Genomic DNA, 25,597 nt, shown 5'->3' with positions numbered 1-25,597 from the left:
CGAGGTAAAAAAAAGATAATTAACTTTTTTTCTTTTAGCACTAAGTATGCCAAAGAGGAAGCACTAACAACAGCAACAGCAAGAAATTACAACACATTACAATGGATGGGGGCATTCGGCAAGTGTGAGAGCGTTCCCTTAAGTCAGCACTACCCGTCTCTTTCTTTCCCCACGCAGCCGTCTCTTTCCAACGCTAAACGCTTCAATGATTTTGTCATGCATAAATTTTGCACGTTTGCTGAAATTTCTGCACTCCGCCGGGCGAGAATGAAATAAATTCCGGCACAAAACTCTTTTTCCCTTCTGGCCAAGTTCCGCTCGAGCACATTTATGCGGAAAAAGAGGGGTCTTTTTAATGATGACGCTTCCTGTTGGCCGGCCGCACATATATTTATGAGACACCTTGGCGTTGATAAGTCCCAGACGAAGCTTCAATTGAAATTTGTACTTAATTAAGTCTGGTATGGCTAACCGGCTTTTCTTTGATCATCGACTGTCAAGGAATTCTGAGAATTCGTCAAGTTGACTACACTTGGGAGCAATTATTCACTTAGGCTTAAAAACATTATTTTTTAAACGCGGGAAAATAGAATTTATAAATATTTTCTAAAAATAAAAGGTGGGAAAACAATTGTAGAATGAATGGAGTGTAGAAAACTGTAGAAATTCTATATCAAACCTATCTATAAGATTAACATATTCGACTATTTCGACTTCTTTAATTAATACTTATGTAGATGTATAATTCTGAAAATAATTTATTGAAATCATAAAAAAAAATATATAAAATTATATTAGTTTTCCAATAAATCAAGCAAGCAAATAAATAAATTTACAATATTAATTTGGATTTTCTTGAATGTGTTTTCAGTTGACTTTAAAATAAAAACCAAAAAAACAATGTGACTAACAAGCTGCAACAAAGTTGCATATTTTTCGTGTTATAAATAATGATATTGTTAATGCGATCTGCATTCCAACGCTTCATTATATTAGTTACGGAAGTGCATACATATATACATATATCTAGCCAGCTGGTAGGGAAAACAAATTGATTGGCGGCAAATGGTTTAAATTTCTGCATAATTCAATGCGCACGCGTTCTGGTTTTAGTTTCGGCAATTTTCTTCTCCTTTATTTTCCCGCAGACACAGCTGCAGAAAATGGTCAAGAAAACTTGGTGGGAACCATAAGGAGAGTGGACGCAGGAGGAGGAAGTAGTTGTTGGGCCTGCTCCGATTCGGAATCATTAAATAGACGACAGGCGAAATCGAAATTGCAGTGCCAAAGTTGCCGCCTGCTGTTGTGGCAGTTGCAGTTTTTTGAAATCTGAGATGGGAAGATAGTTCTTCTTATCTTCTTATCTATCTTACTTTTGGTAGTACAACTGCACTTTCCATGCTAAATCTCGCCAAAATTGTTTATTATCAACATATAAAATTACCAATCTTAAAATAAAACATTACACATTAATAGTTTTTTTTACTGTTCTGACGATAGAAGTTGCACACACATGCTTTCTAATTTCCATACTAATTAGCCAATACAAATCTTAGAAAATAGTTCAAGACTATGTAAAGCTCAACTTATTTAAATAATAATTATAATCCACTAATTGATGAATAATAAAAAAATATGCATTGAAGTGGATATGATTAGTTTTATGGTAATAACATTTAAGATTGATTGCTGTTCTTATTCTTAGTCGTTTTTATACGGTGGGACTACAAGCTGTACCTAAAGTTACGACTTGTACCTGAATCCTTCGCATCACTGGTGGTAAGTTGTTGTTGCTGGTGTCGCAGGGTTGTTGGGAAAATTTGAAAATTACCTTTAATCAGAGCGAAAATGAGATGGCTAATTTGAGTGTGCCGGAATCGGAATTTGGCTGGAAAATGGAAAATGCCGACTGTGGGAATTGCAGTTCCTGTCATTTCGGTCAGTGGGAAAACTTTTTTTGGCGTGGGTGGGCGACAGAGACAGCATCTGTGCGTCGGAATGCGTTCCGTCTCATTCCCACTTCGTTGATCCTAAACGTGATGAGAACTGGACTTGGTTCACATAAACAAAAGAAGTCGCTGACCATGTTATGCAAAATTGCCGCACAGCACAAAAAGATCTAAGATAAAGCAGTGGACTTAAATACCGAAAGATATATTAAACATAGGTGGATGGATGGACTGCTAAGCTAAAGATAATCACCAATGGTGTGGTTTCAAGATCTTATTTCGATTTTTAGATCCTAATTACTGGAATATATATCTTTTTAGCAGACTGTTTCAACTTGTTTATTTTGTCCAAAATATAGCATAGTCTGTTTATACCTATCAAAAGTTGACAAAGAACTTAAGCCATCTTTAAGCTTAGTTTAAATGTTTTCCCAGGTGCTCAGACTTTTCTCGCCGTGCAGTCAGAAAGAGAGGCAGCTAGCACGCGTTGCGCTCGCCTGTTTTGATCTATGAGCTGCGATTACGAGGCGCAGCTAAAAGCTGCACAAATAAAGCGCGGCGATCTGCTCAAGTTGATCCCCAAGTGAGGCAGCTGCTGCGGATTTTTGCTCCGTTGCTGCCAGCAGTTGCAAATGATGATGAGGCAGCGGCATCAACAACAATAACAGCCGCAGCAACGCGACTCGGGCCAGGAGGCCATGACAAGCGACAAGTTGTCGTTAGGCCCAAAATTAGATGCATTTTGTATGCCAGGCATAGATCGCAGGCGAGAGCAATAGCTTACACTACGAAAAATAAATAATACCTTCAATAATATACAAGTAGTTTTAAATATCATCTGTCGTACAATCGCTTTTGTACAAATGGTTTTCTATAAAACTCTGTTAGGTACGTCTTCCACTTCATTGCATCATCTGCATCTATCTGTATTTTCCCTCAGTGTAGCCATTCACCTATGTGGGAAAGAGAAGGCCAGCCGGCGAGCTGACTGCAGTTATAGGCTTAGGGTAAACATTTGGCGACGCATCAATGCAGCTGGCCAAGAGCTACAAAAACAGCAACTACAACAACAACAGCGACACATCAACCAGCAACAACAAGCACAACAACAACAGCAACAACATTAAGCTGCAGCTTGTGGAGTGTGCAAATATTTTAGCAGCAATTTTCAGCTTAAATGCCTGCAAAACGAGGCGCATCGTGTGCCCAACAGCTTTTGGCGGCTCAGAGGTTTTCTTATATTTTTTTTATATGTATGTATTTCCCACTAGCATGCGGTATGATAATTATGTCCTAAAGTTGGAAACAAAATTCGTTGCGAATAATATGAGAAATTGTTCTGTTTAATTTGTTTTACCAACTGTTTCCACATTTGGTTTAAACAGTTAAATGGTATATATTATTAATATTTATATATATATTTAAAGAATATTGAAATTTGGACAGAGTAAAATGTTGGAAAAATATAATATTTTATATATATATTTCAAAATCAACTTGCATTGTATAAAAAAAATCAGCTTAAAAAAGTTATTACCCAGCATATGAATATGTAAGTACATCTTGTACTTACTAATATGCCAATTAGTAGGAATCACACACAAAAGGGGTTACTGATATATATTAGTTGTACAAATCCGAAATAAAATAATAATTATTTCATTACAACAGAATCTTGTGAAGAACCAATATCTAGAATAAAACCCCCAATTAATAGGAAGCATGCGCTGATTTCGATTAGCTGGCAATTAAGTAATATCTGAAACGAGCCAGAGAAGCCCTTAGAACCAGATACTCAGATAGTAGTTCTCTCTGTTTTTCAGATACTCGCTCTCTCTGGAGCTTCGGGGAATTTCCTAGTGCTAATTAGTAAGCGGCGTACACGTGATGGCAATGACTCTTGATATCGGTTCATAGATCTCACAATGCAAAACAGATACCCGGTTGTTTTCAGTTCCAAAGATCTCTGATATCACTGATAGCTCAGCTCTCGTATTGCGTCAATGTGTGACGACCTCGAAGGCGGATCTACGTAGATATCCCTAAATCAGAATCCAAAGATCGGTTTTTGTTTTGGTATTCCGTTGGTTTGGGTTGTCCCTGAATTTGTGCAGCAACCCCGTTCCCGATTCGAGTTTCCGTTATGCCACCCCCTTCCACAGATCTCGTTGCGTGTTGATTGATTTTATGCGAATTTCTGATACAAATTTATTAACAATTCAAATTGCAAGTTGAAGTTAAAATCTCAAGGCAAAAAGAACGGAAAGAGTTGGTTTGAAATTCAGTGGCTGTCAAACTGTTTTGGTTGGAGCCTATGAAGCGCTTAGCATAGAAACCAACCAAAATGGTGAGTTTAGCTGTCTGCCTTACTAGGCTGCGGTGAGTTTATTCATTTGAAATTATTTTCACTTGTGTTCTGTGAACATTAATATTTTGAATATTCCTAGCTTTAATAGTAAGTATATAATTAAATCCTATTTGTATGATATCATGGTTTATTTATTTATGAGATTTTTGTCACCAACTACTTGTTTACATATTCAATCTTTCGCTTTTGCAACTCATCAATTCTCTTTGAGTACTCATCTGCTGATTGTTTGGCGCGAAGAGTAGCTTCATTTAAGTCGTAAATCGAAAATGAGTGATAGTTGTATGTGAACATTTTAGTCTGCCCATCAACCAGTTGATCCTGATTTTGAACACATTTTGGGCTTATAAAGTAGGGTAGCTTCATATTGGACACACCGTCCACTTCCTCAGGTTTTTGCTCAAATTTTTCTTCGGGACTTGCGTAGGATTTAATCAAAGTCGGGAATCTGCGAAAATGGGTCAGTGGCCAGTTGGATAGTTTCTTTGCGCTGCCTCTCATTGTGGTCAACATTTTTCCTAGAAACGGAGACAGGAAGTAGTAGAGGTTTTTCGGGGTGATGTCCAAAAGTCAAGAGGGTTCACTTACTAGCTACGTTTTTTCTCGTTTTTTGAGCTCTGAGCTCGAAATCGGTTTTTGTGTGCTGCTTTGTTTGTGTGCCACGGACTTGACATTCGCAGCGCAGGCAAACTGTTTCCCAGTTCTTCAGCACTTGTTTTTCTTTTCCCGCTTTTCCTTCTGCCCATGTCAAGCCCATTGTCAAGCCGAAGGGCTTAAGGCAACCAGTCGGGCTGCGCTTTTGATGAACTTTTAAGTGATTTCCTGGCGAGGACTCACTTGCGTCATGCACAACAGCTGCAAGTAGCTCACCATGTCACTTCACCAAGGGCTTTTTATTTAATTTACCAAATTTTGACGTTAACCGATGTCGCTGAGGCGCTAAAGTTGTGCAGCTTGTCATTAGTTTAAAGCTTAGCAAGTTGTATACGAGATTTAATTCTAAAATCAGTATTAAGCGTATTTATTTGTTTTGGTACGAAACTGGTGAAAATAGTGAAATTTATTTCTGCCTTCTAATCTGGGGCTTCAAAAGGACTTAAAAGCTGGCAAATAAAAGCAACGTTTTTATTTCAATGAATACACTAGATTTCCCCATTCAAAATAAATGGTTGCTTAATCAGATTTATTAACACCTTAAAACTTAAATCAAAATGTGTACAAAGTTAAGCTTGGGAATTTACTAAGTATTTCCCGCAATCTCCCAATCGATGTGGTTTTCACCCGACCACAATTTTCATTCGCCACCGACTGGTTTTCATTACCTTTTGCCACTTTGTTATTGCCTTGGCATCCTAACAACCACAGCAAAGCTAACCTTTCCTCCCTTCCCAAGTCAAACACTCAAGTGCAACTTTATTTTTAAGTGTACACGAGACAAACTTTATGGAATGGAGCAGAAAACTTTCAGCATTCCCTCCCCGCTGTTTATTATTAAAAAATTTGTAGCCATTCGGCTGCCTGTCCCAAGGAAACTTGGCTCCAGGGTTTATGGCCAAGTTGCGTGCACACGTGTCCATGAAGGTTGAATTGTGAGGCAGGAAAGTGGGCGAGGGGCGAAACTAGTGTGTGAAAGTGCAGCATCCATGACCAAAGTGTCAGAGTCCATGAAAGGCGATTAGGGTCAACTGGCTTTGGTTAGTTGGCCAGAAGGAGTGCAAGAGCCAAAACGAAAAATCCTTTTACCACCTGTGGACGACGCTCAAATCTGGTGCTGGTAAGTTAGCCGAACTTAATTGGCAAGTGGACACGAATTAAGTTTTGCAAAAGAGCATGCCGACTTCGTTGAAGTCCAGCAGCCTTCCTTGAATAATCTGGTTTATTTTTTTTTTACATTTTCACATTGATGCAGTTGACTAACTATAGAGTAACACAAAAACAATTAAACTTAAGACTAAAGTTAGCGGAATGGAAAGCGTTAGAGCTGGGTTAGATTCTTGGCAGAGTTTGCTGTATGCATTAGATGGGACGAAAAGCTGAGAGAATTACCAAAATCCCCGATTCTAGGCTAGATTCGATCTAGAACTTATAGTCTAAACATATTCGTGGTCCGGTTGGCAGATCGCTGAGGTCGCTGGTTGGAGTTTCGTATGAGTTCAGTTGAAGATTGGGTTGAGTCATCTCGCTTTTCTGGAGTATCTACCAGTTCTTGGAGCGACGTTCGGCGCTGTTGGAACGCAACTCCTCGCTCTCCCGCCGACTATCTGCACGGTCATCCAGTCTGTCCAGCTGCCAGAGATCGTTGTTCAGCAGACGGCGTCCATTGGACCAACTCAAGGCGGCTCCAGCTCGTGCAGCATTGCCATTCAGCCGGGTGCTTATCAATCCGTTGAGGTTTCCGGACTCCAAAAGCAGTGGCGAACTGATCAGCTGAGCCTGAACGGTGGCACTGGACGGCTGACTAAGGATCAGCGGTTGGGAGCTGCGATCGATGGTGATGCGAGCATTGGGCAACTGGCGCCAGGCCTCAAGATCGCGTTCCCTGGTCAGCAGAGTGGTAGTCCTCGAGGAGCTGGTGGTGGTGCTGCCGGGCAGGCGGGAGGCGAGCAAAGTGGGTGGATGGGAGACCACGGTGGCCTGAATGCTGGGCAGGCTTTGGGCGAGGAGTAGGGTCTGCTGGTCGAGCAATCGCTGGTTCTGACTCTGACGACGATCCGCTTGCTGGCGGCGATCCTCGCGGTCACGCTGCTCCCGATCCCGCTGTTCCCGATCCCGGAGTTCACGATCACGGAGTTCACGCTCGCGCAGCTCCCGTTCCCGGAGTTCCTGTTCCCGCTGCTGGCGCTCACGCTGTTCCCGCTCACGCTGCTCCCGCTCCCGCTGCTCACGATCACGCTCCTCGCGATCCCGCTGCTCCTGGAGGCGCTGCAGATCCCTCAATTGCTGCTCTTGCTGCAGACGCTGCTGCTCCTGCTGTTGCACCTGCTGCTGGAACTGCTCCATGAGCTGTTGGGCCTGGTTGCGAGCCTGATTCTCAGATTCCCGACGATTCTGCGCCTCCAGCTGGAGTTGGCTGGCCTGTTGGGCTTCCACCAGAGATCGGGCTTCCGCAATGGCCTGGGCGGTGAGACGGGTCTGAAGTTCCTCGAGGCTGTTGAAACGGGGCGAAGTGGAGGCGGAGAGCCTTTGCTGCTGCTGCTGCTGCTGCTCATCCAGACGCTGCTTGGACACAATGGCATTGAAGCCACTCACATCATCGGCCGTGTACTCCACAATGCGACGGGTGCCATCGGGTTCGATCAGGGAGTACTGACCCTTGACCAGGTCGCCATCGCGCTTCTCCTCCTGCCGCTTGTCATCGCCGGTCAGCGAGTCCCTCACGTCATAGGCAAAACTGTACTGGGGACGACTGTCGTAATCCTCATTGGAATTGGGTGCCAAGGTGGTGGCATCATCGTCATCGTTGTTATCATCTCGGTTCAGATCCCCACGCAGCTGCTGTTGCTGCTGAAGGTTGGAGGACTTGGCGAGCTGGCTAAGATCGATGGGACGCAGGTATGCCGAGTTGGCCACATTGCAGGTGAGGAGACTCAGGCAGAGCAACAAGTATGTCTGGAATTGGAAAGGATTCGCACAGGATTCGAATTAAATAGTTATCCGGTATAAATCACCCATTGGCCTCATCAATTTGTCATTCCACAATGGCTTTCCCTTTTTATTTGTTAGTTGCGAGGGTCATAAATTAAAAACGACAACAGGCGATTCTTGTTACTGAACAAAAAGTTGTTGGGATTTGTTGGTTTGTCTGACTCTATTGGCTGTCAAGTTTACAAAAAGAATAAGCTCAGTTGTTTGGAACAATAGTATAAAATACACTGATGGCTGATGGTAGCTAAATAATAAATTTTCCACATTGAAATAGCAAATAATCTTGAATGGTTTAAAGTTAAATATCATTTACTCTGTGACAAATTTAATAACTTATTAAATGATTTCTGCATTTTAGAAAATATTTTAGTTAAATTTTCATCTACTCAATTTTTTTGTGTTCTCTTTTTTCACAATGAACGAAAAATTATTGAGTTAAAAATGGCAGGAAAAATGATTATCCAAATATATGCAAAACATAATATATTATCCTATCGTTTTTATACTTGTTTTTATCCCCAACCAAGCGCGGTTGATTTCCATTTGGCTTATGCCACATCTCTGGGCTTTTAAATTGGCCTAAAACGCTATGGCCCTTACCGTTTTGTATTTTTGATTATCCTGATTTATGGCCCCAACTTTCACTTTGCCGGATTTACATGGCGGCAGAACAACAACGAATATTTATGGCCGGCAGCGGTTGACGGAAAACTTACCCGTTTCATGGCTGCTGACGTTAAGTATACGACTAGTTGGCTGCTGGTTATTTGTTTGGCTACTGCTGCTGTTTCCCGTTTGCTGCCGATGGCGAACTGATGCCACCACCAACGCCCACTGGCCATTTTATAACGACAGGGCATAAAAGGGCCATCGCCAGAACCAGACCACACCTGATATGCCGGCCACCAGCTTTCAAATTTGTTTAGTTAAGGTTACAAATGACCTTCCCGAGGCACTGATACACAGATACAGATGCAGATTAATTGGAGCTGCACTGCAGCATTCACTTTTGAGCCATTGCAGTGCGAAATCGTCACCCACTGGTCCAAAACCGATGTGGGCGCTGGAAGTGGGCGGCAAATCGGTTGACGCTTATGAAAACGGCCAGCAAACATTGCGTACGGAAATTGGAAATAGGCCTGTCTTTGTGGCGCTTCGGTCTCATGAATTTGAAATTTTGTAATCCCTCCTCCATCCGAATGAGATCCGATTGCAAAATGCTCCACAAAAAAATTAGAAACCAGGCGTTGGCATAGGAGGCAAAAAAAAGGGGGAAATTCGATAGCTGACCACAAGTAAGTAAAAGAGGCTCCGGGCTGGAACGGTCACCTTAATGGACTTCCCCTGTAACCAGGCACACTTTATCGATTATCTCGGATTCATCATTATCCGACAGGTTTTTCATCATCATGCGTAGTAACGAGAGCTGTGGCTCATTTGTTGTCTTTTGCGTAGATAGTTCGTAGGAAGTGCATATATCTGGTCAACGGATGTGGGTTTTTGGGGGGCTTCCTTGTTTCACGCAATCCAGGCGATTGATTTATGATGTAGGGAATTACACAGCTCTGTCTGTTTTCCAATTTGGATTTTATTAAGAGTCGTAATTGTAAATTTCTATCAAATTTTTTGGCACGCCCACTCTAACTCCCTACCACGCCCACATTTGAACTATTTTTCGATATTTTTTCATAATGTTATTAGTCTTTTAAATTTCTATAGAATTAAGATTGCTAGAATCAGGAAAAGCAAGCCAGTGACCACAAATAGTAACTGATTGTAAGTTAAACAAAGAGTCAATGACTCAGTACTGATTATTCAATGGTTTGCTTTACAACAGCAATAAAAACTGACAAATAGTGTGTCAGCAGCTATCAGTAAAATCTATACCCAGCGATTAATGTGCTCGACCTTAAAGTAATCTTTTATGAGACACTCATATATGAGTTGGACACATTAATAAGTCGGCTTTCGGATGCGTACTAACTTTATCAGCTGCAAAAACAAAAGTGGGGGCCAAAACATCAACCCAGAACATCTGTGTCAGTGCGTTCGTAAACAAAAAGAAATCTTCAACGTGATCCAAACAAAGGGGCCCCAACAATAACAGGAGCCGAGCCAAAGGAAAACCCAAAGCAAAAAAGCACAGGCAACTGGCTGGAAAAAATTGTCATGCATGACTAAAATACAAGAGTAAGAGCAGAAGTGGCACTACACAGGAAAAACAAAGAAAATTCAATTGTCTAATTGAATAATTATGTAATTAATAAGTTAACATAAAGGTTCAATCTTAAGAGTTTACAGCTTGCTAGAAAATTCACTAACTTAGTCCCCAAAACCTCTTGAGAACTGAAAGATTTTATATTTTTTCGCAGTGCAAAAACAGCGCAAAAAGCTAAAGACCTGATCCGCTCTGTTATTCATGCCGTGGAGCATAGTTTTAGGCGCCGCCAGTTCGGTTGTCCAACATGTTGGACACTTTTTCCAAACACCCAACCCAAACTACCCCCCTTTGCAACACCCCAGTTTTCCCTAACCCTGCCCCACACATCGCCAGCTCTGTTTGTCTTTGATGCGCGTTTTCCGCTTGTTTTTCTCGCTGGACGGGGGGAAAATTGAATGCCCAACAGCCGACAGTCGGCCACGTTGTAATTGAGTTGGCCGTGTGGAATGGGAAAATAGTTTTGCCAATTCCGACACGAATCGCAATGCAGTTGTACATGGAAAATCCCTATCCCTGCGCCGAGTACGTCGGGCCAATTTGCCGGGGGGTAATTAATCATTTTTCACTTTTTCATTCGATACAGAAAATGCGCTCAACAATTTCTCACCATTTGCAACTGCCAAAAGGCAATTAGAGTCGACACATTCACTGTATTAGCGTTCATTAAAAATCACATGCAATTGCCACCGTAATTTCAATTAAGTTTCTTGTGTATCTGCTGGTTTGGTTTTGTTTGTTTCAATTAAATTGTATTGCAATTAAATGCAATATTTAAAAAAGGAAATTGGAATTAAGAAGGGCATGAAAATATATTTTGAATAGGTTACAGCTAGTGATAAAAATTATATATATATTCAGCTTTAAAATTACTAGTTAGCTTGAACATCAATGCTGTTTTTTTATTTAAAATAAAGAACTGTATATATTAACTGATTGTAATCGCATTCTGTTGACTTTGGTGGAATATGCAACACCCAGAAGCAAAGCAAAATGCAACGAAAAGTGTGATTGCCTTAGTTGGGCATCCCCATTCCGAATTCCGCTGGGCTTGGCAATCAAATTGCGTTTTTCGGCCAGAGAAGGCAATTCAATCTGTGGTGGGAGAACTCGTGACCAGATCTCAGATCTACTTTTATGTACAGGAGGTGCATGGCTTTTCGGTCTGATGCCACCAATGCCAGGACTCTGATTGAGTGGAAGCCTCAACGGGGACTTTTTAGACAGACAGCCGGGGTTTGGTTGAGTGTTTCAATTTATTTTTCATATTTTGTTTAACCGCTTTTTGTTTTACTTTCCTATTTCAGGCAGGCGAAATTCCCCCCGGTTCGCGCACAAAATGCCAAAAGTTAAAATAAACATCAGAGCCAGGAGTGCGGCGCGAGGAGCCGGTCGCCATCAGCCAGGAGCAAGGACAACATGCAGGAAGGCAGGAAACACTTGAAAAAGTATGCCAACAATATTTCTGCCATCTCTCGCCGCTCGGTGTCTGTGTGCTTTTGTGCTATTGAAAAGGAAATGAATGGCATGCAGAAAAAGTTAAATCACCTCCAGCAATTGGGCCTGCTGTGGCTCCCAACTCTATGGATGGGCCTAAATGGGTGACTCGCATGGTTGGGCTCCTAGATGGTGTGGACTGTATTTTGAGTGCTGCTCCCTGGGATGGCGTATGCGCAATATTCGCGCATCGGCCTCTAAGCTGCGGCTTGAGCCCCCACATTTGTCGCATTTTCTACTGTCCTCTGTGTGATTCTATTTTATTTCATTCCATTTCATTTTTTCGCATTCTTACTCGATTCGGTTTTGTTTTTCGATTTTCTATTTGCCGTGGGAAATTGCTTTCAATAATGACGCAAAGTGTTGCTGGGGGGATATTTTAATGGTTGCTTGGGCTCTATGCGTTCGACAGATAGCGCCATCTGTTGGCGACAAATTTTACCGACACAACCCCTTATCCTCACACTGCACTGAGAGAAATGTGTGCGTTTTGAGGAGATCACTATGTTTTGGTTAGCAGCAGAACAAACAAAATAACAAGTCATTACATAAAACTAAACAAATGATGCATTTATAAATTTATTTTGTATAGTAAATTTTCAATAATTTAATAAAGCTTCTAAAACTTGAAGCTCAGTGTATCATTGACATCACTTCAGGCAATTTGTTCACACACTCATCGTTGCGTTGGCATCAATAAATTGCCGCGGTAGCGTTGCGCTGCGTGTCCTTGGCCACATCCCACTCCTTCTTGCCACGAGTCCTTGGACAAGTGTGCGCCAACGTTTGTCCGGCGCCGCTTTCCTGGACACTTATGCAGTCCGTTGTCCATCGCACTTTTCCGGCATGCAACGCCAAGGGCTTTTCCTCATTTGCATTTCGAGCAAAAGGCTCGCCGTCCACTGAAATATTTTTAAATATATTTCTCATTTCCACGGCGGCATGTTCACGTTGCAAGGGGCTTCCAGTTTCGAGATGCTATCACGATTCATCTTCACAGCATCCACGTCGATTCACTTAAACTTATTCGCGGATGCTTTATTTAAAAATATAATAATAAATAAATAAATAAGTCAAGTGAGATACACAACTTTCCATTGCGTGTTGACCAAAAAAAAGTGCATCTGCAAATTTAACAGGTCACGTATCAAAAATTTAAGTCGTAAAGAATTGAAGATTAATTATTACAGTTGTACTTATTATTATATATAATTTAAGAAATTTGAAGTTATGGCTTGAGTATTTTTCCAAACCAATTCGTGATTATACTTTAAGTTCTAGGGTATGCCCAATAATTTGCTATCAAGAAAGAGCGAAACTTAATGCAGTGGAAACATTTCAGAATTCAATTATTCCCGCTTGGTAAGAGTTTTAATTAAAAATCAGTCATATAATGTGCGTGTGAGCTGCGGGTGCTTAAAAATTGAGCATCGATTCGCCGAGGCTTTCAAGTTTGATTAAATTCATCGGATAAAAAAGGCAAAGCAACCGAAAATGTGTTTGCATCACGTACACACTTGTGGGTGCCCCAAAATGGCCCTAAATGAAAAATTCTGGGTCTCTCGTCAAAAGTTAATAAACAGAAAAAATAAAAAAATACGATACGACAAACCAAATGGGAGATATTTGCCATTTACCCAAAACCAATAGGCTATGAATTGAAAGTGATAATAAAACAATTTCAAGGGCAATTTTCAGACTATGAAAAAATACAACTTCTTTTATACTTTTTTATTGATTGGCGTACAATTTTTTATTTTAATTACAGCAACACAAAGCAGTCTGATTCCATTGAGATTTATGCAAGGATTACAGCAACAAAATATACAAACAGAAATCAGAATCGAAATTGTGTATCGTAAACAATTCATTTAACTATAATGTGCCATTGTTGTTCGTTGAAAACATCAGATTTTCCGTGTGGCAAACTGTTTATTTGCGTATCGCGACGGGGCCAATTAATGAAATTTCATTTTCCCGCGTTGATTGCTCCACTTTTGGCCAATTTCAGGGGGGCCAGAATCAATAACAATACTGGCTGGCCGGGTCGTGAAATCCATTTAATTAAACAGACTCTCTATATACCCTTTGCCCGCACCACAACGGCAAAGAGGGAATAGGCCATCTTCAGGGTGGCGAAAAAGGCATTCAAATTCAGCTCGATGAGACCTCCTGCCTTGATGACCCACCCCCGGTTTCCCAGTGTTAATTGTGTAAAGATAAGCAAATCGAATCGATGATCCCGCGATTGATCGTACCATCTGCTGGAGAAGATCGCATATGGCAGCCGTTCCACCTCCTCGGCCACTTCGCTGGCAAAATAGCAGCTGGGAAAGAGCTGCACGCAGACCACTCCGAAGAAAACCAAGTAGTAGACCAGCGAGATGGTGTCGCCCACAAAGAAGAGCATATAGGAGACAATGATGCACAGAGTGGCTCCACATCCGCCCAGCTGCACCAGTTGCACTTCGCTGATGGTCCGGCTCACCAGGTTGTGGAATCTGCACATTGAGTGCATCGTTTTGGGAACCAGTTAAAGTGAATAATCTTCTTGTCATAAGTTAGTTAATCAGAGCTTACCGCACCAAGAGTTTATGCTGCTCAATGTACTCCAGCAAACGCTGATGATTCGTCGCCGCCTCCTCCTCGAAGTATCCCAGTTGACCCATGCGTATGGACCACAAATGGATATGTCCGGCCAGAAGGCATAATGTCAGCGGGGTGTAGGTATCGTTTCCCAGCGCCTGGAAGCCTTCAACTAACATGCTGAATACCTGATAACCCAAGGCCACTGCGCCGAGAAGGCGATTGCTCTCCAAGTCGAATGGGAAATAGGCTGGATAGAGAAGTTCCCATTTTCCGCTAATCACCTGAACGAAGACGCCGAACAGGAAAACCGCATAGACCATGCCAAAGCTGATATAGAGACATCTTGTAAAGCGTCTAGCATGGCAATGCACATGATCCTGATAGTAGCGATGCTCCTGTTCGCTGGCAATAAATGTGTCTAACTGCTCGATCAGTGATTCGATTTCCACAATCTGCGGCAAGTGGTACAAGTGGGCCACGTGCTTCAAACTGCAGGCCACACAAGTCAGAGACATGGTCAGGTTCTTGAAGAAGTCAGCCGTAGATGGAAGTAGCAGAAGATGCAGCAGCAGGTGCAGTGGAAACCACAAGGTGACCAGGATGTGCAGCAACACCACATACAGCTGGACAGGACGCGAGGAATCCTTGAAGAAAGTCGGTACCAGCAATCGCATGCAGATCCAAAAAGGACGATAAAAACTAAGACTGTCGATAATGAACATTGTTCACCTAATGCACATTTCCCAGTAAGGCTGAAGCTTTTATGCAGATGTCATGAGAGGATACACGGCTAGAAAATATATAACTATGAACAAGAAAATGTTCATATATTCATATAGTTTTATTTCATTCATATATAAAATAGAGGCTTCTAAATATGAAATATTTGAAATATTATTTAATTAAAAAGTGTTTGAAAATAAATCAATTGTGTACAAGAAACTTTAGTTATTGAAAACTCATTTTCATAATTTTCAACCAACGTAAACACTTATTTCAGTTTTGAACATAATTTATTACTTGTTCAAGTGTAAATTCATGTGCATAATCCGCGCTAAATGGCATTTAAACGCCGCCAATGCAATTTTCATGAGCCGCGCGTTAATGGCCGCCATTAGTGGTAATTAAAATTAAGCGAATATGCAAATTTGTGGGCCAAACGACTGGCTGCAGCAGCATGTTGGGCTGGTCGCCCACTTATTAACGCAGCGACATGGCCAAAGTGAAGAAGGAGTAGGCCAATCGCACGGTAGCAAAGAAGGCGTTCATTCCGATGCCAATCATCCCACCGGCCTTGATCTTCACTTCCGCCAGGGTGAGTTGCATGAATATCAGCAGGATGCGGCTGTAACTCCGATCCATACTCATCCAGTTACTTGAGTAAATCGCATAGGTCAGCTGGTTCATCTCCACGGATATCAGGGTGCCGTAATAGCAGCACGGGAACAACTCCAACACCATCGATAGGAAGTACACTCCGTAGTAGGTTACAGCGAAATTATTATCCGCAAAGAACAGAATGTTTACTAGTGTTATGGAAATATTAACACCACTTGAAATAAACTGGCCGAGCTGCGAAATATTCATAGTGCTGCGCAGTAACTCCACTATTCTGGAAATAAATAATAAACATACAAAATAAACAATATGATAAATATACAAGGAAGTATTTAATATCAAATGTAAATTTAAGAAAATAGATTTCCGTGACACCCAATAAACAGAATGGTTTTCCTACAACGTGTTCATTTAATGATAATTATTTAAAATCATTCTATATGTACATTACTTCATTAGTTTCCGGTGATCCTCGATGCTTTCGATTAATTGCTTTCCGGTTGAGTACTTTGTTTCCTCGGGACCTTGGCCAATTCTACTCAAACGCATAGCCAAAAGTCTTACATGACCGGCAACCACGCAAAATGTCATCGGTGGATAAGAATCGTTGGCTAGATTCTGAAGTATGGCCAAACTTACTCCGGCAATTTGGTACGTTACACTTAGCCAAAATATTAGTTCCGAGGCCTGCACATCGTATGGAAACCAGGCGGGATATAATAGCTTATGTCCACCGGCGAAGAGAACTGATGCTATAGCCGAGATATTCGATAGTCCATAGGCCACAATGAAACTTTTCCAAATGAAATTCGCCTCACGTCTCGTATTTTGATTGAAAAACTCGCATTCCTCTTGACTCGAAGCTCGCTGATCCAGCTCTTTAAATAATATTTCGATTTGTTTAATCTCAGATAGCTTGATGCGAAAGCAAATAAACTTAAAGCTGGCGAAAAAGCATGCTGCCGTAATTGGTAGACCCTTGCAGACATCCCCCAAAGATCTATCCATAAACAGTCCCAGAATCAGATGAATTGGATACCAGATGGTTACGAAAACTGTAATCACCAAATCCAGCAAACGATTCAGAAAGAAATTGCTTTCCAGGCCCAAAAGATGCCAATATAACCAATAGGTTCTGTAGATATCTTCACTTCGAATGACTCGCGGTTTTAAATCCATGTTCGAAACAATCGAAAAGGTCCTGCGGCATTTCTCCTTTTATAATATGCTTTCTAAATGGCTAAATTATAGTCCTACATCGTTACGCCCATCAATTTACTGCGAGTTTGATAACCCTATAATTTTCTATGACCAATTCACACCTTTTCTTGGGTAAGAACTGCCTGGGAAGTTAACAATTTGGGGCCGGCAGCGTAAATACAAATTTTTGCTTTCATTAATAATATTTTATTTATCAAGGACCTGTGCAAAAGAGTAACATTTCTATTTAGATAATTGAGTGTTGTCTGTGAACAATAAATGGACGTTATAAATTATATATTTGCTGATGTGTTGTTTGCTGTTTATCAGGTGAGTCAAAATTTTGGATTCATGTCATATGGGTTTTTAAAATTGAACTAATTGTTTTTGAAAAAGCTACCATATTGAAAAATAAATTATTGAGCTATACTCGAAATGACAAGGCTAAAGTGTAAAAGGAATATGCCATTTGAACTGTGGCAAAAAATGCACTCATATCGATGCCAACAATACCTCCTGCTTTTATATTCACTGGAACCAGTGTTAGTTGCATCAGTATTATCAAGGATCGATTGTATCTTTTATCCATTTTAAGCCAGTTACTGGAGAAGATGGCGTATGGTAGCTTATCGAACTCCATTGTCATCAGAGTTCCATAGTAACAACTTGGAAATAGTTCTATCAACATCGCAGCAAAAAACACCGCATAATAAAGCATTGCAAAGTTGTTTTCTGCAAAGAACAGGATGTTGATGAGTGTTATGGAAATGTTGATTCCACTGGAAAGGAACTGGCCCAGTTGGGTAAGATGTAAAGTGCTGCGAAGTAGGCGTATTATCCTGGAAAAGAGACATTCGATTAATCAATAAGAATAAAAATTATTAGCTCTTAAATCTTTAATCTCACTCCATTAGTTTCCGGTGATCCTGAATACCCTCGATGAGTTTTCTGGTATTTTCCGATCTTGTTATCCTTGTATCGTGACCAATTCGACTTAAACGCATTAACAATAGTCTCACATGTCCAGTGACCACACAAAATGTGATCGGCGGATATGAATCGTTGGCCAGATTTTCCAGAATCAACAGACTAGAGCCCAGCGCCTGATAGAAAAAGCTAATCCAATAGATTGGCGAGGTTGCTTGAAAATCGTAGGGAAACCAACCCAGATACATTAAATTTCGACCATTACTAAATAAACCAGCTACGGTTGCAGTGATTATGGCCGATATAGCAGCTACCAAGTAACTTTTTGAGAGCATTCGAGCCACACGACTTGGAATTTGGTCAAAATAGTTGCGTTCCTCTTCACTTTCAACTCGATTATCCAGATCCTGGAGCAGTCCTTCGATGGCCTTAATTTCTTTAAGTTTCCAACGAAAACAGAAAAACTTATAGGTGCAGAAAATGCATTCCGATGTGAAATGCAGACTCCTGAAGACTTGAATCTTGGGCTTTTTATACATTCCAAGTATAAGATGCACGGGAAATAAAATCGTAATGAAAGACGTGATTGTAAAATCCACTAGCCGTCGGAAAGGATAATCGCCTTCGACTCCCAGAAGTCGCCAGTATAGCCAAGTCGGGTAGGCGTAATTGTTGTCCCCGCAATTATATTTAATTGATTCCAGCAATTATCACCTATTTGTGTAAACTAAGCAAGTGTGAGCTGTAGCGTAATAACATTAATAAATACAAGTTCTTCACTTTGATATTTACGGATTAGGTAAATAATTAAACAGATGTTAATTTTTAAAAATTAATACCAAGCTTGATTTTACCAAATTTTTATTTTGCCTAAACATTGCAAATCACAATAAAGTTGAAAGTGTTTAATAGTGAAATCATTTTCTACTGTAGTGGAAATATGTTACAAAAAAAGAAACAAAAATTTGTGTGTAACCTTTTTAGTACTTTTATTTAATGAAACCCATCTTCTATCCTTTGCTGTAACTAAGCATACAAAATGGACATTAAAAGTGCAGTTAAAAGTCGGTCAAATGTTGGCCCATGATCTATTTGGCAACTGCACTGACTAAGTTGCCATTATTTGGCATTAAAACTCTTATCGGCAGCTGCTGGGAGTAATAAAAAAGGATAGTTGCTTTCGTTGCTGTTAAAAAAGTTGTAACTTTTACCTTTCAAATGTTTTATAACCGCCATCGATAAGTTTTGAATGCAAACATTTCGCTTACATTGTCTTTTGTTACGCTAAAACACAGTAAAAATGGAGTTTTTTTGCAATTTGTTTTTTTTCGGTTACCATTCCCTAATACTTTTTATGGTTTAATGTAGCTTTTGGGTAATGCTCTTCCGGCCAATAAAATATGTCAAGGCTAAGAACAAAAAAAGTTAACTTTTTGTTCAAGCATACATTGCGTATACGTAATAACAAAATGAACAGCGTGGGAAAACATTTGTGAGTGGGGAAAAGAACGAGGGCTAATTTTTTTTCCTTTAACCAATATAAGTTAATTTGTTTTAAAAAATGAATTAGTATATTTTTTAAAATCGAATAAAATGTAGCATACTTCAAAAAATCGACAATATGCTCGCTTTCACTGCGAGGTATAATTACGAGGCAGCTGCAACTTTCTTATTTTGGCAAACTTTTTGTGTTTTTTGTTTGTGGTCTGGCCCACTCCATGACAAAAGAAAGTTGCCAAAGTTATTTGAGTTGGAATTTTTTTTTGAAAAGTTTCTCTCTTCTATATGATTTTTTGGCTCCAACTGCTCTGTGAGTGTGTGTTTATGTGGCACTAAATTAATGAAAATCACAACTGTGTGCAAAATGTAATTTAATCTTATTTTTCCCCACAGTTGGGCCCGAGGGCAACTGGCGCGTGGCATGCGATAAACTTCCCGGAAAGTGTGAGTTGGTGGAAGTATTCTGGTTTTATCAGGCGAAACTGACAGTTTTCAAATTTATCAAGTGGCCGAAGGTTTCGGTAAAGGAGGAATACCCATCTGGTTGTTCAGTGTGTTCGATTTGTGATAGGCAAGGTCACACGGTCTTGAACTTGTCGTTTTGTCTGTTCCCCAATTTATTAGATTTTTCATTGCCGCACGTTAGCTGCTTAGCATCAAAGGATTCGTTTTATTAACTTTCCAGAACTAATTCTGCAACTGGAATATAAACACGAGCAAAATTAGGGTAAACAATTAAATGTTCATCTAGAGAACTTGAAGCGGAAAAATCAATTTAAAAGTCTAAGGTCCATAAAAGACATCGCATTTATCGCTGGATAAGCAGGCAGTAATGTGGTTTAGCTGCATATCTGTGCCATTAAATGTGAATCCGTTGCCCCTAAAACTGCAAAATATCAAAACAATAAAATGCAGAAAATAGCCCGAATTTTGAGATCTCTTAGCTTGGAGCCACCAAAAAAACAGAAGGAACGAAAGAAAAAGTCGGCTTCGTCAGCAAACCCAAATATACCAAAAATGTTCACTTTGCAAAAATAGTAATATTCGTTTTATTCGTTCGCTTCGTTCTTCTATTCATAAGGTCAATATTTGCGAATGGTTATTAAGCAGATAAAGCACCTTGAAATCTGTTCATTCGTGCACTGGCTAATATCTAATTCTGCGAATTGAGTTTGCAGTTCTTCCCCTTAACTGTGTATACTTTTGGGTTGCTAATTAGCTTCTGAAATATGCCCACGCATTATATAATCTATAATGAATCTCCCACAGCCTGATATAATATCGTCCATGACATTGACCACATTCAGACTTTGTTTACTCTAGACGCGAAGGCATTGTGTCAAGTATTTATTGCTTTATCGCTATGTTATGTTTCGTTCAACTAATTTCAAACGATTTTTCACAGCACAAAAATTTACCAGAACTGCGCCAAAAATGGTGTGTGTTTCTCTTGGTTGGTTTTATATATATTCTGCGTTTTTTTTTTCACCACCAAGAGTTCATGGGGGTGAAGTGGTTTGGGTTTGGGTATTTCGAGGGCTCCAAAATCGAGTGTCGGCGGAACAGCTGCGTTTGCCGTTTGTTTACTTGGTCTACTCGGGGTCTCTGAATGGACTCCGGTCTGCTCTGTGTGTCTTTGTCAGGGGCGTGACCCCAAGGGGGCGTTCAATTATTTGTGCAGCCAACAATCAAGGCATGCAGTAATGTGTACATTTTGGCCAAAGCAAGCAGACGGGGGACATTTTTAAGGATAGATTGTCATAAAGTGAATACTTTTAGAAATAATGTGTAACTTATTATTTGTAGCATTTAAAATAATAGAGATTTAAGGTTCGCTTAGTTAAGACTTATTTAGTTTTAGGTTGGTATAGCTGATTATGCTTACTAAATATATTTTCTTGGAATTTATTTATCTAAGGAATCCCCTTTAGCTGCGCCCATGTTTTCTAAATGCTTACTTCCTCAGTAATTGTGTCTGTGTATCTGCACTTGCGGCCACTGCTAATCGTCTAATTTTATCATGTGGTTTTCCCCATTTAAGTGCCGCCAAGTGTTGAACGATTTGTGTAGTTTTTCCTAACCAGTGCACCGATAGCCCCGTTCCCTGTGGCAGTGGTTTCCTTCGTTTTTTTTTCTCATGGCTATTTGTGGAATTTTCGGTATGGTTGTGCTGGGCTGGCATTCTTTGCTTATCATTAGGCTAAGTGCTTGCACATTTGACCTTGCCACGCCCACTCATTAGCAGGTTAATGTGTGACAACGCCCACTTGCACCTGAAAGCCTTTTGTCGTCTGCCAAAGAGATGCATATTAATTGGACGGATTCGTTGGAATGGGGGAAAAAATAGTTGAATGGGAAGATAGACATGACACAGTGGTCACGCGCATTCCATATTTGTTATGTTCTCATATTGCGCATACGCCGTGGTGGCCTATGCAGACAACACACGAGGGCAATCAATCATGTGCCGAAATTACGCAGCCGGCTCCCAATCTGGCCAAGTTCAGCCTGGCTTAAACTGCTAACCGTGTTTCCGGTTACCATTTTGCATAGAACGCGCGTTTCGCTTGCCAAACAAAAGTTGTGCATAGTCAGCTTATGTTTGGCAATGGAACAACAATATTTGAGTCCAAGGATGGCTTTGCAAAGTTTGCCGACCCATGGAGCCACTTTGTAAACTTTGGCTATCGCACCAATTTAAGGATTTTAAATTAAACTTAAACTTCTTATTATGTTATTATGCGGTAAAGTTACGTGTACAGGAACAGTTACAGATATTTAAATGTTACACAAAGTATAAATCATTTAAAAATATTATGCGCTAACTTTGAAAAATTTAGGAAATATTTATTTTATCAAGAAATTGAGCTTAATAATGCCATATTCCTCTGCAGTTTGAATTATATGTTATTGATTGTTCCACCTGGATTATTTGATTATACCTTCTTCAACACGTCTCGTTCAGCTGTTGCCTGGGCAAGTGCATTTCGATTTCGCCCTGTCAAATTATGAGCTGCCTGGGTGCCATCTATTTCTGGCCCACTCCGACTGGTTTAAGCGGCTTTTGGGAGCAGCTCCATTTCCTTTTAGCCAGCAGCGCAGTTATTACACGCCCACAAATGCTGACATTTCAATTGTTCGGCCGGGCTTAGCCATGCTGTCAGTGCCAAATATTGTTGGGGTCGAGTATTGCGTTTTGGCCATTAGTTGGCAGTCCAGTGTGGCAGGAACTGGAGGCATGGGAACCTCAAACTATAACCTTAATTCCTCAGCCTTTGCCTTCGATATCCGTGACGACGCTGGTCGTCATCGCAGCCGTAGCTGAGCCCATAAAATATGAACCAATTGACGTGAAATTGATTGTTCTCCTCCAAGCTGTGCTCCACTCTGTGCCCTCTCTCTCTCTCTCTCTCTCTCTTTCTCTTTCACCCTGTTGCCGTCTTGGGGTTTTCTGTTTGGGCTTTATTAACTACAACTGCCATAAAATGCAGGCGAAGCGAGCTTCTGCACTACCATTTCTCGTTCACACCTTCAATTCCCAGCGAATGCACTGAAATACAAAATATATATTTTTTACTAAGGTACCTAAAAAAATAAATGAAAAAAGTGTGACAAATTAGTGGCTTTTTCGATTTCAATTTTATCTATTAATTAAATGATAATAGCTCTTTAGATAAAATGAGATATATAATATTAAACATAAAGAAATACGCAAAACAGAAATATTATAGTATAGATACTTGTGTTTATTTCTTAATATTAAATTTTAAGAAATCAAGTATATTTTCTCTGTGTGTACTTTTATCCTTCTCCTTCTCCCTTCCTCCTGCACATCCTGCCCCACCGCTTATCGCTCATTTTACACGCTGCCAGCTTTGCGAGGCGTTGCCGCAAAATTCCTTACAGTTGGCATATTTTACGTGCCGGGCCAAGGGCTTAGATGACGCTGGAGAATGGGCCATGGCAAGGATTAGAAGTTGGCCGGATCCGGGATCCATGCCCGACCTTCTTGGCTCTTCCAGTCAAATCGAAGTATTCGAATGGGATTTTCAGGCGTGCTCTTAATTAATGTGATGACTTGCGGTCAGACAAAAGGTCCAGAGCATCATCAATACATGACATTGGGCACTATAAGGACAATCATCCATCATGAAGGAGTTGTCTGAGGGGATTGGCAATGAATGCAGGTGCACGTTATGGAGAAAGTTCGGAATGCGGACAATTAGTGCGGGTTTCTGTAGTCTCCTTCAAGCCAATTCATTATACAGAGAATTGTTTAATGACTTTTTAAAGTGGCTAAGAGGTAACTCATTGAAGTTTTATAATAACAGTCAACCAAAGACTTTGATCTGAAACCATCGATATATTAAATCGGTTTTGATAACAAATTACATACCCAAATTTGTAGCCCGAAGTAGTGTTATTAATGCTTAAAATGTTGTTGTCGTTTTTAAATCTGAATAAATACTCCACTTGCTCACCATTAGCTCCTGATGGGCCTGGGCCACACATAATATAATCCTTGAACGTGGGCCATATGTCAGACATTCCTCACCTGTCCGTGGCGCAACAGAAATGGCCATTTATTTGATGTCGCTACTTACCTTTACACACACGCTTCATTTCCATTTGTAAGCAATTTTTCAGACTCAATCCTCGCGTGGAAATACGCTTCCCAACCAGAGTTTTCCACCAAGCAGGCCTCTCTTTTGGGTCTCGACCATTTGTATCCGAGTTGCAGCATCTTTGGCTCGGATGTGCCGCTGGTGTGTGGGTGGGCTGGTGGAAAATGGGGAAAAATCCGCTTCGGCTCCTGCAATCGGCTCGCTTCGAACCCAAAACACAACAATGAAAATGCCGCATCGAACATGTTCGGAGCACATGGCACGAACCGCAACCGAGAACGCAACTTTCAAGAAATGTTTTCAAAAGCGTTGGCGGAAATTCAGTTGTTTGGAAGCCATTGCAGCTAACGGTACTCTCGTCGGATTTCCCATTCGCTTCGATTTTCCCTACTTGTACACTAGGCCGTTCAAGAAACGTGTGAAAAACAATAGAACAAGTGTCTGTGTGTGTGTGCGTGTGCGAGTGTGAGTTTGTTTGTGACAAAAGTGAGGGATAATCCTCGATAAATCTAGCGCAAGCACAAATTACAAAGGAAAGAAAAGTGCAAGAAAAATAAATAGGAAATGTAACGAAATGAAAAACTTGGACAGTGAAACTAAAAAGCTATACCTCTCAATCAAATCGAAGTATTTTCAATGTCAGAACAATAACAACAGCAGTAACGACTTTAAGAAATGGCCACCTATTGTTTTCCTCCACTGCCGCAATTTGTACGGCTTCAAAAATAACCATAAGTTGTCCTTGGCCAACGGGCGGCTATTTTTAAGCGTTCTGCTGTTGTTGTTGCCAGCGACCCCCCATCGAAAGACATAAAAAGTGAAAGCCAAGTGCAGCGAGATTCGCATCGGATAAAAATATATGTTTATATGTATATGTATTTAATTTAATTGAACAAGAGATGCGCGGCGGCAAAGCTGCCAGAATCTCGGTACTCCGATTGACAGCGTAGAAAAAAAAAAACAAGTGTCCTGGACTCTGATGGATGGCCCCGTGTGACTTGTGTTTGCTCTTGAATTCGTTTCTTATTGCTGGTATTTTTCTCTGTTTTTCAATTGTTTTCCTTTTTTAATGTCGCCAGCTAATTTGATGCGTTGGCAGGCTGTCAACGTGGCTGGCATTGTGTTGACGGATTTGTTTTTGATCAGACAGGCGCCACACGGCGTATACGCAATTTACAGCGAAATTTCCTACGGTTAATAATTGATGTGAGAATTGAATTTCCAACCAAATGTGCCCCGGGAATAATTGTCAAGTGATTTATTTATAACAGCTTACCCAACGTGAACCCGCGGCATTCGTTGAATTCAATCAATAATGTAGAAGGGGTGTGCATAGAACATCTTAAGCAGCTCACTTGCCGATAAACAATTCATATAAGCCATCAACGATGCCACGCCATTTCAGCGGAAATTCATTTGAAAAGTGGAAGGGAGCCCACTTGCTCAGACAATCAAAGCAGTGCGCCTTGCGAGGCCGGAAATTTAATTTCCAGGTAAAAGTACGGGCAAGGAACCGCACGACCTGAATGCACATGTGGTTAATTGCTTGTCCTCAAACGCACACATTGTACCGAGCAGCAGCAGCCACTACGTATACGCCATGGGCTCCCGACCTCCGACCTCAAAACGGGCTTCATTCGCCTACATACGGCGCATGGGGCACGTGCTTAATATTTTCAAGTCGAGCCTTTGCCGGGGCACGTACCTCGTCGTAATTAATTTATGCAATAATTTTTCATTG

The 25,597-nt window shown here is 40.8% G+C and overlaps 5 protein-coding genes across 5 annotated transcripts; all 5 read right to left on the bottom strand.

The window, feature by feature from the left end:
* Positions 1 to 4,411: 4,411 nt before the first annotated feature.
* Positions 4,412 to 4,988, bottom strand: LOC117150184. Its single transcript, XM_033316971.1, has 2 exons — positions 4,906 to 4,988; positions 4,412 to 4,835 (listed from the first exon to the last, which is right to left on the bottom strand). Exon 2 carries the CDS (start codon positions 4,828 to 4,830, stop codon positions 4,474 to 4,476), a length of 357 nt encoding a protein of 118 aa, XP_033172862.1. The 5' UTR covers positions 4,831 to 4,835; positions 4,906 to 4,988; the 3' UTR covers positions 4,412 to 4,473.
* A 1,140-nt stretch (positions 4,989 to 6,128) lies between these two features.
* Positions 6,129 to 8,761, bottom strand: LOC117150767 (trichohyalin). The gene is made up of 2 exons (XM_033317803.1): positions 8,679 to 8,761; positions 6,129 to 7,926 (listed from the first exon to the last, which is right to left on the bottom strand). Exons 1-2 carry the CDS (start codon positions 8,685 to 8,687, stop codon positions 6,514 to 6,516), a joined length of 1,422 nt encoding a protein of 473 aa, XP_033173694.1. The 5' UTR covers positions 8,688 to 8,761; the 3' UTR covers positions 6,129 to 6,513.
* A 4,993-nt stretch (positions 8,762 to 13,754) lies between these two features.
* Positions 13,755 to 14,988, bottom strand: LOC117150768 (odorant receptor 33c). The gene is made up of 2 exons (XM_033317805.1): positions 14,258 to 14,988; positions 13,755 to 14,178 (listed from the first exon to the last, which is right to left on the bottom strand). Exons 1-2 carry the CDS (start codon positions 14,986 to 14,988, stop codon positions 13,755 to 13,757), a joined length of 1,155 nt encoding a protein of 384 aa, XP_033173696.1.
* Positions 14,989 to 15,466: 478 nt separating this feature from the next.
* LOC117150769 (odorant receptor 33b) lies at positions 15,467 to 16,783 on the bottom strand. Its single transcript, XM_033317806.1, has 2 exons — positions 16,056 to 16,783; positions 15,467 to 15,878 (listed from the first exon to the last, which is right to left on the bottom strand). Exons 1-2 carry the CDS (start codon positions 16,781 to 16,783, stop codon positions 15,467 to 15,469), a joined length of 1,140 nt encoding a protein of 379 aa, XP_033173697.1.
* Positions 16,784 to 17,228: 445 nt separating this feature from the next.
* Positions 17,229 to 18,411, bottom strand: LOC117137293 (odorant receptor 33a; the record flags this gene model as incomplete). Its single annotated transcript, XM_033298669.1, has 2 exons — positions 17,229 to 17,643; positions 17,711 to 18,411. Coding segments are annotated over 2 exons (1,116 nt in total), but the record flags the coding sequence as incomplete, so codon positions are not given.
* Between the last annotated feature and the right edge of the window lie 7,186 nt (positions 18,412 to 25,597).

Source organism: Drosophila mauritiana, chromosome 2L (genome assembly GCF_004382145.1).
Source record: "Drosophila mauritiana strain mau12 chromosome 2L, ASM438214v1, whole genome shotgun sequence".
NCBI lineage: Eukaryota > Metazoa > Arthropoda > Insecta > Diptera > Drosophilidae > Drosophila > Drosophila mauritiana.
This window is presented reverse-complemented; position numbering and strand designations above follow the sequence as displayed.